Below are 17,124 nucleotides of genomic sequence, written 5' to 3' on the forward strand. Positions count from 1 at the left end.
TCTTTAGGAAAGGCGGTATAGAAATAAAAATTATTATTATTATTATTATTATTATTACAGTGTTTTTTGTCATTTTTGTTGCTGTGTTTGTTGAGGCACAAGCGCGAAGCTACAAACTACAACTCCCACAATTCCCCAGCGCTGAGCCACGGCACTTAAAAGCGTCCCTGAGTAGCAGCGCTGAGGCAACCAAAGAGAGAGAGAGAGAGCGCCGCTCTTAAGCCCCGCCCCCTGCGCGTGCGAAAGAGAGAGGGAGCAAGCGCCGCTGGCTTTTCGAACGTGCCAGGCCACGTGACGTGACACGTCTCTTCCTGGAAGAAAGGTGTGCGGAAGCAAGTTCCTCGCGCAGGCCCCTCCTCCCCTCCCTCACAGCGGACCCACTTCCGGTCCCGAAGACACTATCTCCTCCCTGTTCCCCAACCTGATATGTGTGTAGGGTTTTTTGAAACCAAACGTCACAACGGAAGTGACGTTGCATTTTTAAAAACCCTACACACGTATCGGGTTGAGAAGTAGGGAGGAGATAGTGTGTGCATGTATATACACGGCGTTGGGACCGGAAGTGGGTCCGCTGTGAGGGAGAGGAGGCGGGGCCTGCGCGAGGATCCTGCTTCCGCCAGTTGGGCGACGAGGAGGATCGGAGGGAGAAGCGTTGAGGAGGGTCTCTTCGTGGCTGCTCGCCATGGAGTTCCGCGACATCCTCATGGTGGCCTCGGAGCAGCAGGGGCTCAGCGCCGTCCCGGTGAGCGAGGAGAGGAGGAGGAGGAGGGTGGGAAGGTCGGCTGCAGCGAAAATCACCATGTTTCATTTGCAGCCTCCAGGTCTCCCTCCCTGCTCTCTAGAGAATAAAGTCCTGGCTTTTACAACGCTGCCAAGGTGGGTCTTGCCATGGCCTCCCTCTGGGGCTGAGGGAGAGCGTGGGCCTTGGCCGAGGCCTCCCAAAAGGCATACCTGCCCCACTTTTAGCAGCTGGAACAGGGCTACTTTCCCTGCCAGCTGGTGTTGGTGTGGCCCTAGCCCTACACGGGATGAAATTGGTCAGAACGAGTGGTTCTCCTCTCCCCCCCAAAATGTTTTCTAGAGCAACGACAGCCTCCCGCTCAGTCCTCCTGGGCAAAGGCAGTAGTATTCTTCCCCCTTCTGGGATTAACGCAGAAGCCTTGCAACTCTATTCTTCAAGCACAATTAGCCACGAGTTAAGGTCGCCCAGTGGAGTCCATGGCCCAGCTGGGAATTGAAACCTGGTTGGTCTCCAGAAGGTCCAGCGTTCAAACCCCTTCGCCATGTGGGATCTCCCAGAGAAGGTTTAAAGACCTTGTAAAACTACAGGTCCCAGGGTTCCGTAGCATAGGGTTAGTAGTAGTTGTTGTGTGCCTTTGGCATTCCCGACTTATGGCGACCCTGTCCTGGGGTTTTCTTGGCAAGATTTGTTCAGAGGGGGGTTGTCCTTGCCTTCCCCTGAGGCTGAGAGAGTGTGACTTGCCCAAGGGCACCCAGTGGGTTTTAAGGCTGAGTGGGGAATTGAAACATAATCTCAAACTACTGCACCACGCTGTCTCCTTCTTAAAGTGGTGTCAAACTGCAGTGTTAGTGTAGATGTATTGCAGATATTTCAGGAAAGACAATCCAGAAAGACCAGAAGTGAATGATAGTTCAGCAGTGTATTAGCTGACTGGCTTCAGAGAAATGTATAGGTGATATACCTTTTTATAGGAATTCAAACAACTTCCAAGCCATGCATTGATTGGATAGACATAGGATTAGTACAGACACCCCTTTTCAACATACGCAATTTTAAGACCCTCGTGGTACCATCATCAATATCTCTTATTAGGACTGTTTTCACTCACTCTCAGCCTGGCATTCCTTATTTTGGGTAAATGCATACATTTTGGCACCACTTAAGGGCAATAGACAGGCCTTGAATGCCATGAAGAGGCCTCTTTGACCTGTTCTGTTGTCTACCACACAACAATCCTTTTCTTTACTTCATCTTTATTTATTTTACTTTTAGGCATCCTAACAATTAGGCATTTTTGCTATTTTGTTAATTTTGTCCTCTGTCTCTCCCCCAATGTAGATTTGTGCCAAGGGAAAGTGAGAAGCTTCACTTAGTGTAGGACTCCCCTCCCCAGCCCCAAACCCTCTGCTGCACAGTTTGCTCTGGCACTGGGGTTGCATCCATACTGTATAAATAATCTGGTTTGCCATGGCTTTAACCACCATTGTTGAATTCTGAGAATGATAGTTTTGTAGTGGCACCAGAGCTTTGCAGCTCCCAGAATTCCATAGCATGGAGCCATGGCAGTTAAAGCAGTGTCATCCCAGATTATTTCTGTGGTGTGGTGCGGCTGCACTTCCAGAACCCACTTGTTCCAGTTTTGGCTAAGTGAGGTTATTCCGCTGTGGAGTCCACCCAGGATGCTGAAAGCCAGCCAGGAGGAAGGAGGAGGTGTAAAATGTTCAGGACAATGAAGAAGCATTTGAAATACTTTCTCCCCTTTGGGTCTGAGTGCTATGATGGCTTCAAGCTGAAAAGGCTTTCTTTGTGGAGGAGTTCACAAGTGGAAGCTAATCTTCATTCTCCGGCAGATGCTCAAGCTTATCTCCAAGTTTCCTCCACTCTGTTCCATTCCACCCTCCTTTTTACAGATAAGCGTCTTCACAGAAGGAGAGTCTCTCTCTCTCTCTCTCCTCTAATTTTTATTTTTCTCTTCCTGTGTAATTGTATTTTTTAAATCTTTTTTTAAAAAAGAAAAAAAAGATGGGCCAATCTAACCAAAAGTGTTGGTTATTGATATATTGTGGATGTTATGAATATGATTCTCTTAGGTCCAAAACGCACTGCAGTTTGAGACCACTTTAACTGCCCTGGCTCAGTGCTAAGACATTCTAGGAGCTGTAGTTTTGTGAGACATTTAGCCTTCTCTGTCAGAGCTCTGATGCCACAACAAACTAAAATTCCCAGGATTCCTTAGCATTGAGCCAGGGCAGTTAAAGTGGTCTCAAACTGGATTATTTCTGCAGTGTTTTGGACCTAATTGAACTAAAACTTTTTGTCATGTAAATGACTAAGTACTAGGCACTATGTTGAAACTCATATTGAGATTGTATGTAGGAGACAGTGAAGTTAAGATAGCAAGGGATAGGAGGAAATGCATGCATATTATCTCTATTCACTTGGATTTTGAAAGGATTACTTTATATCAGCAGTTCTTAATGTTTTTGGGTCACAGACCCTTTTGGAAATCTGATTAATGATACAGACCCCTTTCCCACAAAAACACTCTCAAATACTGTACAATTTTCAAAATTATGGGAAGACAACTGAAGGAGGAGAGACAATTTTTGCACCTAATTAATAGACTCACTCCATGGACCCCAGGGTACGAATCTCTAGTCTGTATTGTGCTATTTTAGAAGGAGCTACTTCAACCTTGTGCAGATGTGTAGCAAAAGGGTTGGATTGTAGAATTTCTTCTTATTGTCCATTTTTGCTAGCTAAGCAGGAGATTGATTAATCTTCCTCTTTCTTCGGAAGTATGTTTGAAAGAGGTGGAGAAAGGTAGGGCAAAAAGGCAGTTAAAGGATTAATCATAAGAGAAAGGAAGTCTTCATTCCACTTTGCTGTGAGTATTCATTGAAGATTATTCTGTTCTAGTTTCCTTCATGTGAGTTGTTTTTGTCAAATGTGTGGTATGTTCATGTATATTTTTTATATATGGGTGTGCGTTCTTGCAGCTGCTTGTCTGTCCATCTAAAAGTTAATTAAGTAAACTATATAAATATCTCTACTTGTTCTTCAAGCATACACTAAATAGTGCTAACATTTTTTGAGTCAGACATGTGTTACAATATATAGTAATTAAGTTGTGAGTTTTATAATCACCTGACTTAGTCAGATTTAATTTACAGACGTCTTAGTGTATTTTAAAGAAACAGAACAAGAGCAGAAAGGAAATTTGTTGCGTTTCATAGTGGCTGTATCAAGACTGCAATTCCCAAATTCTACTGAAAAGAGTTTTGTGTTCCTGTCCCTCAACTGCTTTAATGAGAAGACTAAATGCATCTGTTCATACTTTTCGTTTGCCACCCTCACCTTGCATATCTCTTTCTTTGTAACTCTTGTGATTCCTCCCTCTTCATCATATTGTCCAAATTTAGATTATGAACTCATTGGAACATGGTCCTCTTGTGCTATATTCTTCTGTAAAGAATCATCATTATTGATGGTGTTATATAAATATTATTGGCTAAATAGTGAGGTATTAGCACATGGATGCAAGGAATACTGAGGAGGGCTCAGGAAAAAAAGTTAGGATTTTAAAGTTACAATTGATTTTTCAAAATTGCATTTTGAAAAATGTTTTCACATCAGTTTTTAATTCTTGCATCTAAGTGTTTTAAATTGTATTGAAGCACTGTATTGTTTCAAGGGTCAAGTGAAGGACAAGGAGAATATGCTCTGGAAACCTTGTATTTCTTAGAAAATTAATACACAGTCCATTAGAGCAAGTCTGTTTCCTCCTCTCTTTGGCCCTTCACTTTCTTTGGTGGTGTTCCAATGAAGAAAACAGTTCTGTCAGCAGTAGTAAGAGGGGAGCAATTCCCCTTTATCTGTCTCCTCCCCCACCCCAAAGAAACTCTCAAAATCTCCTCCAGATGGTTGGGAGACCCCTTGCAACCAAGAGGAAGTCACAGGGAATGTCGTGTTGTGCCAAGGAAAGCCTGCTAGCACAGTGTTAGATCCCAATCTTTAAAATGTGGGTGTATGTGACTTTAGGTTTCCTGTTGATATAGGGTAACCACATGCATGCCATTTTTTAAGGCAAGGAATACTCAGAGGTAGTTTGCCTTCCTCTGAAATGTAGCCTACAGCACCCAGCAATTCATTGTTGTTGTTATTAACTGCCCTCAAACCAATCCCAAATAATGGCAACCTTGTGGATGAGACATCTCCAAACCCCCGTATTCTCTACTGATCTGCTTAAGTATTGAAGATCCATGCCCATGACTTCCCTAATTGAGTCTAGCCATCTGGTGTGTGGTCTTCCTCTCTTATTTATTAGCATTTAGAATCTCTTTTGTGCTTTTTGTGGTATTGCAATATTTAGTAGCCACTATTTTATTGTTGTGCAAAGGAAAACAGTGCCTGAAAACTTACAAAATCCCTGCAGGCATAACTATTTGTGCTCATACTAAAGGCTTCATTGATATATAAGGGGGTGTGAGTGCTTCCAGAACAGATGGCACTCTTGCCTTTCACCAGGGAATGGTTTCTTTTTTATAAACATTAAAGTACAGTACGTACATTGACCCATGGATAAGTCGACACAGGTTTTTGGAGTCAATTTTTTGACTAAAATTTCTAGACGTATACATGAGTATATACAGTATCCTGTGCTTTATTCACTACCCATGGAAATATTCTCCTCAGACAGTAGTTGGGCAGTCTTTCTTATGTTGAGGGCTGCATACCCTCAAGGATAATATGTCAGGAGCAAAAGCCAGGGATGGGCAGAGTCAGAACCAAAAATAGATGGATCATCTCTTTCTTCATTCTCCCAGTACTTTTTTCTTTGTCGCTCTGTCAGTCTTGCTTCTGTCTCCATTTCTCTAACCCCAGGGTTTTCTGAGAGTATGATAGATCTTTATCAGTGGAATAGATTAAAGCCTGAAGTGATTTCCCCCCCTCTATAAGTAGAATGCAGTATAATCAAAATACTTTTAAAACACTTTATATAATGATGTAATTCTACAGAAAATAACAAAGTTTTCTGTCTGGAGAAGAAATGTATTGGCATTCAGCTGAAACATCATCTTAAATTTTCAAACCGTTACTAATTTTGGCAGCAGGGCTCTGTGATTTCTGACATCCATTATGTAAAAACCAACATAGTAAAAGTGATATGCTAGCACTGTTTCTTAATTTAATAAATGTATAAATGCACCCGTCATTTAGAAGGGGTCTACAAAATAAAACATTTCTTAAAACACGATAAAACAATGATATGTAAATTCAGGGCAGTAGCGTAAATACATAGCTAAAATCATATTTCTGGGTAGGCTTATTTGAATTAAAAATAGTTTTCAAGTTTTGCCAAAAATGAATTATTGCCTTATCGCCGCAGGAAGAAAATTATGTAAATTCTACAAAGTGAATATTGGAAGCATTCTGTTAGTGCAAAATGCTTCCAATATCGACTTCGTAAAACTTATAGCATTTTCCTCATGTGGATATAAGGCATTCGCTGACAGTATTTCATTTTTAGCACAACTTCAAAACTATTTTAATCTATAGATAACCCAAGCAGCCAGGCAGGGATATAAAAAGTAAAATGACTCCTCAGTCATATACTTGAAGGCAAATCCCAAATGTATTTGGACGGCCATCTGTCAGGGGTGCTTTGATTCTGTGTTAATGCATGGCAGGGAGTTGGACTGGATGGCCCTTGTGGTCTCTTCCAACTATGATTCTGTGAAATGGGATTTATTCATAAGTTAATGCCACTTAATTTAGAAGAATTTACCCTCATGTAATGGTTTGTAGTCCCATGTATATGCTATGTTCAAAGATAGCTGAATGTGTGTATGAGTGTATATATCCTAGGCAATCTTTGCACAGCTGCCTCAAAAATTAGTTCAGTAGACAGGGCTGCTGCATGTTTTGAAAGATTTCCTTTAACTGCTGCAGTGCCACTACAGCAAAATTCATTCAGTTTGATCCATGGGATCATCAGTTTCCATAGTAGGTTGTACAAAGTGACAATTTTTTTAACCCATAAGCTTTTATACACTTGGGGATTGTTCCCATAGATATTTACTAAAGTCTTTTGATTTAAATCTTCCATTGGCCATTGTTGATGGGGTAATTCTTGAAACTGAAATGCAAAAAAGTTTCATTTTCAAGCTCTTGCTATTTGTTTGAATAGTTAATTTGCAGCTTTGTATCGTAAGCTTCTGTTTATTGATAGTACTGAGAGTTTGGGCCATCCTGCAAGTTCAGAATATACTAAACTGAGCCCTATGAGTCTTCCTGGGCATAAGATAAATTTCAGCATATGTTGTGTAAAGGACATCTGTAAGAATTAGGTGTCTGTGTGTAAAAGAGAATGTGTGCTACTATGAGTTTGGAAACCTTCCCTGTCTTTTGCAGAAGCTGTCAGTATGTGTTTTATAGAGCAGATATTCATATTGTATGTTCAGCATGATCTCTCCAGAGGGCAAGATTTAAAGAGAGAAACAATATAGAAAAGATCTTAAGTAAAGATGTCGCCCTTACACCTAAACTGTTTTTATTAAATGTGATTGATTTTTAAAATAAGGATAAAACTTTATTATTATATTATATTATATGGTTACAGCGACAAGATTAACCTATGCTAACAATTGAGAAAAAGAGACTTTGAATATCTCAGATTGGCTGGAAAAGATTGTGGACTTTGCTGCACTGGTAGAATTGACTAACTTTGTTAATGGCAATGGTATAAATAACTTTTTCAGAATTAGGAAACCCTTTATGGGGTATGTGAAAGACTTAAGAGGAGACATAGCAATATTAGGATTCAGTTTATAAGCATTATTTGAAAAATTGTTTTTTAGAAGAAAAAAGAGCTAGAATAGATAGGATAATATATTATTAAGAGTACAGTAGTAATAATATAAGTATGTAAGAACTGCATTACAGATGAACAGGAAATCTTATAATTCATTTAAGTGGTGGGATCTGGATTGGATTTTTTTTAATTCCCCTTATTCTTTCTATTATTATATTTTTCTGTTTCTTTTCTCTTTATTTATGTTATATATATGATATATATATATATATATATATATACACACACATATACACACACTGTATGTTGTATGTATAACACTCATTCATTTTTCTTTATGTAATTGTTTATATTCCACTAAATAAAAAAATTAATACTTCTATTAAATTAAATAAAAATTGACATTGAAATGCAAAAGTTAAATTTTCAAGCTCTGGCTATTTGTTTGAATAGTTAATTTGCAGCTTTGTATCCTAAGCTTCTGTTTATTGGTAGTATTGAGAGTTTGGGCCATCCTGCAAGTTCAGAATATATTAAGCTGAGCCCTATGAATCCTCCTGCCTTTGAGTACTCCTGGGCATAAGATAAATTTCAGCATATGTTGCATAAAGGACAGGTGCAAGAATTAAGTGTTTGTGTGTAAGAGAGAATGTATGCTGCTATGTGGGTAGGAAAGCTTCCCTGTCTTTTGCAGCAGCTCTCAGTATGTGTTTTATAAAACATATTCATTGTTCAGCATGATCTCTTCAGAAGGCACAGTTTAAAGAGAGAAACAGTATAGAAACATGATTCTCTAAAACTTTATTTTAGAGTGCTCATGGTAAAAAGATTGCAGTCCTTAGCAACATAAGGCCAGTGGTTTACATCTTCTGATGAGAATACTGTATATACTCATGTGTAAGTCTAGAAATTTAGGTCAAAACATTAACCCCAAGAAAACTGAGTCGACTTATCCATGGGTCACTGTAAGCACTGTATCTTAACTCCTGTTTAAAAGAAGGAACCATCTCCTGGTGAAAAGCAAGAGTATAATATGTGAAGCACTGACCCCCTGTACTCTCTCATCCATCCAGTCTTAAGAGTAAGCAAAAAGTTATGTCGGATGGAATTTTGGAAGTTTGGACATTGTTTTGCTTTGCTCCATCCTTTATATACTTTGTTACATGCCCCTATGTTTTACCCTTGACTTATCCATGGGTCATAGCAAAATCCATAACTTTGGCCCCAAAACCTGCCCTCGACTTATACATGAGGTCGACTTATACTCGAGTATATACGGGTAGTCATCTTCCAGTGGAAGAAATGCTTCACTTTGGACTCCTCCTGTTGCAAGAGTGCCACTGGATCCATCCTGTTAACTCTGAAATAAGTTCTTATTTCATGACATTTACCAGTGAGTAAACATGAATACAAGAATGCAGTAAAATGCATGTATTATATTACCTAAAGGTAATATTCAATTTGAGCAATTATTTAGAAATAAGCAGATTTTTACTTATTAAGAGCAATTTTAGAATTGAAGCCATCTTTTGATATTTGATGAAGACAAGCATGCCTGATAATTTTTATCCACTTTATTGCAATACAATAATAGTGTTGCATCATGTCTCACTGAAATTATAGACCTATCAGTTCATCTCCTTTGGGAATACCACAGAAATAATTACTGGTAGCTGTTTTTAAAATGATGTAACTAGTAATGTGTTCAGTGGTAGTTCATGAATAGTTCAGTTCCCAGAGATGCAAGATCTGGTCTGTGAAAAATTTCCTCTGTTGGCTGTATTATCTTGTTCATTTCTAATAGTAACATATGGCTTTGTACAACATGAGAATTGAAACCAGCAGTACATAAAATGCAAGAATTGAAACTTAATAATTTTTCAGCTTCATTGTTGCTTTGTGCTATTGGTCATTTTGAGCATGACGCAGGTTTAATCAGGTGAAGAGATGTTTTTCATTGTATATTTGACAGTTGAATAACTGTTTTCAAAGTGAAAAGCAGGTGCTTTTTTCACTGTTGGTTTTTTTTTTTTTTTTTTTGGGAGGGAGGGGTAAATCTGTTCTATTTGTAAGAGGGAATAAATAGGTTTGAAACTAACATTGCTAGCAGGAGTAATTTTTACTAGTGTTATGAGACATGTGTAATCCTTTTTCCAGATTACTTATACAGAAATGTTCAGTTCACACTTGTCACTTTAAGGTGCTGTGTTTTGCAAAAATAGCATCGTGGAGTGTTCACATTACTGCAGCATTAAGCCATTACAGTTGCTGTCTGGCCCTGCTGAGATAATTATTGTGTACTTTTTAAAAATGCCATGCCAAGAGAACCTGACCTGTGCTTTTTCCCTCTGAGGCGGCCAACCTTTGGGATAAATCTGTGTAATGCTGATGTTTTATGAAACATAATGGAATATCAGTACTGATCTGTCTTATTCACTTAGGATTGGAACAGATGACCTCGAAGTTGCAGCTTGAAGCCACCCCCACCAAAAATGGATTGGGGCTGTGGCACACACACACATCGTGGCCCCTGTCTGCCTTGAACCTGGCCTATTCCTCTCCTATTTGGGCTGGGAAAGAGCTGCCTTTCCTGGCCCCATCGCAGCTTCAAGACACTCAAGCAGTGTGCAGTGCGTTAACACTGCACTGCTGGAGCGTCTTGAAGCTGCCCATATCTGGGCAGCTGGGCAACTTCCAGATGTCTTTGGACCATGTGGCATAGAAACACTGTGCTCCCAAGACCCCTGGAAGTGGCTTTAAAGGGCTGTCTGTTTTGGCCCTTAGTGATCAAGGCACACTATTTAATAAGGTAACTGTAAAAGGGTTTCATGCCTCATACAAGCTGTGTTTTATTAAGGATAAATGTAATTTCATGGAGTAAGGCTGTTTATTTAAAATTAGTAAACTCAAACAGTAATTCATAACATGAAATACGTATTTCTCATGTAATTTTAGTTCACTTTGTGTAAATGACAACTGCCTCCAATAAATTACATGTTTAGTGTGAAATTTCCACTTACATAAGCACTGTTATGGGTGCTGTTGAGGAATATATTATCCATATTGAGTTCACACCCATCTGTCAGGTAGAATATAGCATTGTATTCTACTTTACCATCAAAGACATAGCCATATTAATCTAGAAAGTCAGTATACAAAAGATTTTGTAGTATCTTTGAGACTAACTGAAAGGGGGAAGTTGGTAGCATGAACTTTCTTAGACTTGAATCTGCTTCCTTAGCTGCATGGAGTGGAGTGCAAAGTCCAGGGTCAGATAACATAAACAGGCTGTGTGACAGAGTGAGCTCAGAAATGCAAAACTGTGGGTGTGGAGATGAGATGACAAGATCAGTTTTAAGTATGTTTATGGCTTTTGGGGGACAAGGCAGGAGGAAGGATGTTGCCTAAAGCCAAGTTAAGTAGATAACCATATGAATGTATTGGTATGTAATGTGGAAACTAGAAAGAAGATATGATGAACTGTCCAAAAGAGCCATCATGAAGCTGGGCAGATAGCTAATGTTGTAATGTATGTCGTGTGCCAGGAAATGATTGTCTCTGTTCAGTCCACTGTTGATGGACTGCACTTCGCCATATATAGTCCGCCCTCCTTATCCGTGGACTTGCCATGCTTGGATTTGAGGAACTGCCTGGGAAGCCTGTGGGGGCAGCAATGATGGCAGAGGTGGGAGGAGAAGGAGGAGGGACAAGGAGAAGGAAAAGTAGGAAGAGGAGAAAGGAGGAAGAGTGATGACAAGGAGGACAAGTGGCAGTGAGAGGGAGTATGGGGAGGAGGAAGAGTGGCAGCAGCAGCGATGGGAGGGCTAAGAGAAGGAGGAGAAAGGAGGGGAGGAGGAGGAAGGCTGGCCCCCTCACCACTGGCAGTCAAAGACATTTTTATTGAAACAGGCCTTTTAAGATCTTGCAGGCTTGGTTTTATTGGGATATGAGGGGGTTGGTTTTAGATTATTATTTTTAACTTTGTATGTTTTAAATTTTATATTTGTAATTTTTAATATTTTTCCCATTTTAATTGTACGGTTTTAATTGTTATTTCTTTTTTTAAAAAAACAGATGCTTACACATATTCTCACTTATCTCTTTCCCCTCCCCCCAAAAGCTTGCTTATTACATATTCTGTTTTTTTATACCTCTTCTTCTTCATAATAATCAGACTAAATGTAATACTGTAGTATCTTACATATATATCTTTTCTGTAGTCCTTATCTTCCGGTATTACCTCCCATTATTATATCAGTTGGGATTTACATATTTCTGGCTCTTCTATATACATTCCCCGTTTCATTTGTCCATCTATCCAACTTCATCTCTCCACATTGTTTTCCCAAGCTTTTGCTTGATTGTCCCGGACTATGTATTAGTTTTCTAGTGTCTAGTGCCAACACAATCTTTTTATCTATTTATTTACAGAGTTGTCCTCACCCTGTATTTCCTGTATTTCCTTATTCAGTTTTTTTTCTTACCCATTTTATTCCATAAAAAACTGAAGTTTTAGTATATACACAGAGAAAGCAGAAACTTGTTAATATTTGTAAGATCCTCTTAAAACCATCTTTTTTCACAAAACTTTAACATTGGTTTCCAAATCTTTTCAATATTACTTTCATATTCATCTTCATCTCTTAATCTCATTGTGATCATATCCATCTCAATTACATCTATAGCCTTTATTAACCATTCATCTACCTCAATATTTCCCTGTTTCTTCCAGTTTTTAGCAATTATTATCCTTGCCGTTGTAATAAGATACAATACCGGCTTCAAACATTTCCTTATCTTTTTATCCTCAATTATATTCAATAGGTAAGTTTCTGGTGTTAGTGCAACATTTAGATCATATATTTCTCTTATAACATTATATACTTCCCTCCAAAAATTTTTAATGATAGGGCACGTCCACCACATATGAAACAGTGATCCATGTTCCTTTCTACATCTCCAACATCTTGCCTCATTCATGTTATATATTTTTGCTAATCTTGCCGGTGGGAGATACCATCTGTGTAACATCTTAATAAAATTTTCTTTTATATCAATACACGCTGTAAAGTCCAAATCCTTTCCCCATGCTCTTTCCCAATTTTCCAAAATTATGTTTCTCCCAATATTTCTTGCCCATTCAACCATATTTGTTTTAACCACCTCTTCTTCAAGCTCTATCTTGAGGCATAGTTTGTATAGTTTTGTAATGAGCCCCCTATTATCTTTGTCACTCTTTAGTATTATTGTCTCTAATTCCATTTTTTCTATTGATATCCCTATATTTCTCACATCCTCATTAAATTTCTCCCACAATTGTCTATACATAAACCATCCTAGGTTTATACCCTCCTGTGCCAGTTGTTCCTTACTTTTCATGACAATCTTCCCATTCACGTTTGTCACTAGGTCCTCATATTTTAGCCATCCTTTTCCTATTAGCTTACTTCTTTTCATGCGGTGAAGTCCATGTTGGTAAGTATCTGTATAATTTCTCTTTATATTTTACCCAAATTTTTAATAGTGTTCTTCTAATTATGTGATCATTAAAGTTTTTATTTTGCTTTAGTTTACCATAGCATAAATACGCATGCCAGCCAAATTTCATGTTGAATCCCTCCAAATTTAGTAAATCTTCGTTTTTGAGTTTAATCCATTCTAATACCCACTCCAAACAATTTGCATGAAAGTACAGTTTTAGATCTGGTAATGCTAGTCCACCTCTCTCTCTCAAATCAGTCATATTCTTCCATTTTATTCTTGGATTTCTTCCGTTCCAGATAAATTTTTGAATATCCTTTTTCCATTGATTGAAAAATTTTTCACTTAATATGATAGGTAAATTCTGGAAATAAAACATCAATTTCGGAAGGACGCTCATCTTAATTAATGAAATTTTCCCTAACAATGACAGCTTTAATTTGGCCCAATTTGCAAGTTTTATTTTGATATGTTGCCATATTTTTTTATAATTGTTATCAAAAAGTTCCGAATTTTTACTGGATAGTTCAATTCCTAAATACTTTATCTTTTTCTGTATTTGTATATTAGTCTCCTCTTGAAGTTCCTTCCTTTTCCCTTCCTCCATATTTAATACTAACATAGCCGATTTATTTTTATTCAACTTTAGTCCCGCCCATCTTCCATATTGTTCGATGATTTCTATTGCTTTCGGTATACTCTTTAATGGTTCTTCTGTTACTATGGCAATATCATCTACATATGCCAGGATTTTAATTTCATTTCCTTTTATTCGTGCACCTCTTATTTGGTTTTCCATCCTTATTTTCCTACATAGAATCTCCAAGCACATGATGAAAAGTAAGGGAGAGAGAGGGCATCCTTGTCTTGTTCCCTTTTCAATTTTGAATTCCTCTGTTTTACTTCCATTTATTATTATTTTTGCTTTTTGATCCTTGTATATTTGTTTTATCCATGACAATTAAAGAGTTCTAATAAAAATGTCCAATTTAAATTGTCAAAGGCCTTTTCGGCGTCTGCAAAAAGCAACGTCGCTTCTTTCCCCGGGCTTTTTTCATAGAATTCAATCAAATTAATAATTGTTCTCGTGTTGTTTTGTGTGTCTTTTTGGAAGAAATCCACACTGATTTTGATGTATCCAATTTCTAAGTGTATTTCTAATCCGTTCCGCTATTATACTTGCAAAAATTTTATAGTCGCAATTTAACAGAGATATCGGCCTGTAATTTTGTTTATTTGTCTTGTCCTTGTCTTCTTTTGGAATTAACACTATGTTAGCCTCCTTCCACGTGTCTGGGATTCCCTCCTCACTTATATTATTTAAAGTTTTTTGTAAGAGATCCTCTAATTCTTGACTAAAAGTTTTGTAAAACCTGGCTGAGAAGCCATCTGGGCCGGGCGATTTCCCATTTTTCATTTTATTAATTGCTTGTTTGATTTCGGTCTTGGTTATTTTATTGTTTAATTGTTTTCTCATTTCTTCCGTTATATTTAATTTTTCACTATCTTCCAAATATTTCTGAATCTTTTTCTCTGTCTCTTTACATTCTGGTTGCCTTTTGTATAACTGTTGGAAGTATTTCAAGAAGATTCTTTTGATTTCTTTTAATTTTGTATATGTTTTTTGGTCTTCTTTTATTTTGCATATCATATTTTTTTCCTTTTTCTTTCTTACTTTCTTGGCCAGGTATCTGCCTATCTTATTTCCAAATTCAAAATGTCTCTGTTTTAGAAATTTCATATTTTTATTTATTTCTTCGTTATATTTACTTTCTAGTTGTTTTTTCAACATTATCAGTCTTTTCATCAACTTTTTATTTTCGCCCTTAGATTCTATTAATTCTTTCTCTACTTCTTGAATCTTTTCCGATATTGCAGTGATTTCATTATTTCTCTCCCTTTTCTTTTCTGAGCTTTTCTTTATTATAAATCCTCTTAACACTGCCTTCATCGTGTCCCATATTACTTTCATTTTCATGCTTGGGTCTAGATTCTCTTTCAAGTAATATTTTATCTGCTCTCTAATCTGGTTCTTTATTTTTTCATCTTTTAGTAAGTTCTCTTCTAATTTCCACATGAATTCTGTCTTTCTTTGTTTTAATTCCAATACAATTTGATTGTGGTCCGACATCTTGTTAATCCTTATCTTGACATCTTTTATCTCCTGAATTATCTTTTTCGATGTAAAGAACATGTCAATTCTCAAGGCCGAATTGTGTGGGTTTGAATAGAATGTATAATCCTTTAGATTTTGAAATTTAAATCTCCAGGGGTCAATTAATGAGAAATGTTCTTGTAATTCAAAAAATTTATTGGGCTATTTTCCTTGTTGATCCTGAATTTTCTTTTTAGATTGCCTATCTAATTTAGGTTCTAAAACTCCATTCCAATCCCCCATATAAATATGTTGGTCAAAATTTTCGTATTTTTCTAATCGTTTAAGCAATTTCTTGTAAAATTTTCCTTTATTTTGTAGTGGTCTGTAAACGCTCAATATCAAGGTCTTCTTCCCATTCCATTCGATTTCAATTCATGAAATATCTTCTTTCTCTTAAATATTGAGTTCATTCCCTTCACATTCCATGAAAGGAACTTCATTTTACTTCTCTTTGTTACTTCTCTTATTCTATATCCCCTCTCCTTCTTCTTTGCCCTCTCTCTCCTCCTCTTCTCTTTGCCATTCTTCCTCTAACGCCGCTCTAATTATTTCCAATTCCAGTTCTTTATCTGCAACTCCTCCAACCGCACCTTTTTCTTCATCTTGTAATTCTTTTCCATCTATTATTTCCGTCTGTTCATTTTTCTCTCCTGGCACTTGTCTTTCTTTGACATTCTCATCTGGTTTCCATCTTTCTTTTTCTTTTCTTTCTCTGTTTCTTGCTTCCTCGTCCTTAAACCATCTGTTATAAAAAATTCTTGCCTTTTCTGGCGTGTCTATCTTCATTTGCATTTGTTTCCATGTAAATGATATGCCTTCCAAGGGTTCCCATTTATATCTAATTGACCTCTCTTGCAACATTCTTGTTAACAATGTGTAGTCTCTTCTTCTTCTCAGCGTCTCCACGGGGCCATCCTTAAAGATTTTAATCTCTGCTCCATCTATATCCACTCTTTTCTCATAACTTTCCTGTATAATCTTGTCCTTTATTCTTTCCCTTATAAAATAAACTACAATGTCCCTGGGTAAGTTACAATTCCTCGCTGCCGTTGAATTTATTCGAAAAATTTTGTCCACCTCCGCGTCCACATAATCTGTTGAAGTTTCTAGCAACTCCGCCAAAACTGGGATAATTTTGTCATATAAGTTTTCATTATACTGTTCCTTTACTCCGCGAATTTTAATGCATTTTTTTCTCTCTTTAACTTCTTTCAGTCTTTGTAGATTTGCTTCCTGTTTCTGTACTTGTTCTAAGTCTTTAGTGATTTTCTCCACCTTTTCTGTCCTTACTTCTAACTCTCCCATTCTTCTGTTCATTGTCTTTATGTCTGCCATCATTCCTTTCATTGTATCCTTCAGGTCATCAATATCTCTTTTGAAATCTCTTCTTAATTCGTCTCTTGAGTCCTTGATCTCTTGTCTAATATTCATCTCAATTCTTTGTATTGCTTCCAATACTTTAAGATTTGGATCTGGTGTTTTCAATTCCATTGATGCCCTTCTTATTATTGTTTGTTTCTGTTCTCCTTGTCCTTGCGCCTTTTTTTCTCTTTCTCTCTCCCTTGCTGCCATCTCTCTTGTTGTCACCATTGATGTTGTATATACTTTACTCATATTTTTTCTTTCCTCTCTCCTTCAAGCTCACTATCCCAATACCAGAAGCCACAGATAAATCTTAGTTTTGATTGTTAACTCAGGTCAATTAATCTCAAGCTCGATTTATTTTGAATATTAATTAATTGTTATTCAGCTCTATATTCCCCTTCTTTTCCCTAGGGGTTTCTGCCCTCTTTCTATACCCAATTATACCAATAGGAAGCAACCAGCTTAATTTCAGGACTTTACCTTCTAATACTTCTAGTTTCTTAAGAACGTTGCAGTTTCCCTCCCAGGCACAACGTGTCGCTATTTCCTTTCTGCCTTATTTCT

At 37.5% G+C, this 17,124-nt stretch overlaps 1 protein-coding gene across 1 annotated transcript in view; it reads left to right on the top strand.

Moving 5' to 3' along the window:
- Nucleotides 1-503: 503 nt before the first annotated feature.
- The window catches only part of SPTY2D1 (SPT2 chromatin protein domain containing 1), a 35,295-nt gene continuing 18,674 nt past the window's right edge, over nt 504-17,124 (top strand). The window contains exon 1 of the mRNA XM_089521025.1: nt 504-742. Coding sequence (XP_089377151.1) covers nt 683-742 — 60 coding nt within the window. The 5' untranslated portion in view covers nt 504-682. The remainder of the gene's footprint in view (nt 743-17,124) is intronic.

Source organism: Sceloporus occidentalis, unplaced genomic scaffold (assembly GCF_023333645.1).
Source record: "Sceloporus occidentalis isolate IW3139 unplaced genomic scaffold, rSceOcc1.0.p SCAF_4, whole genome shotgun sequence".
NCBI lineage: Eukaryota > Metazoa > Chordata > Lepidosauria > Squamata > Phrynosomatidae > Sceloporus > Sceloporus occidentalis.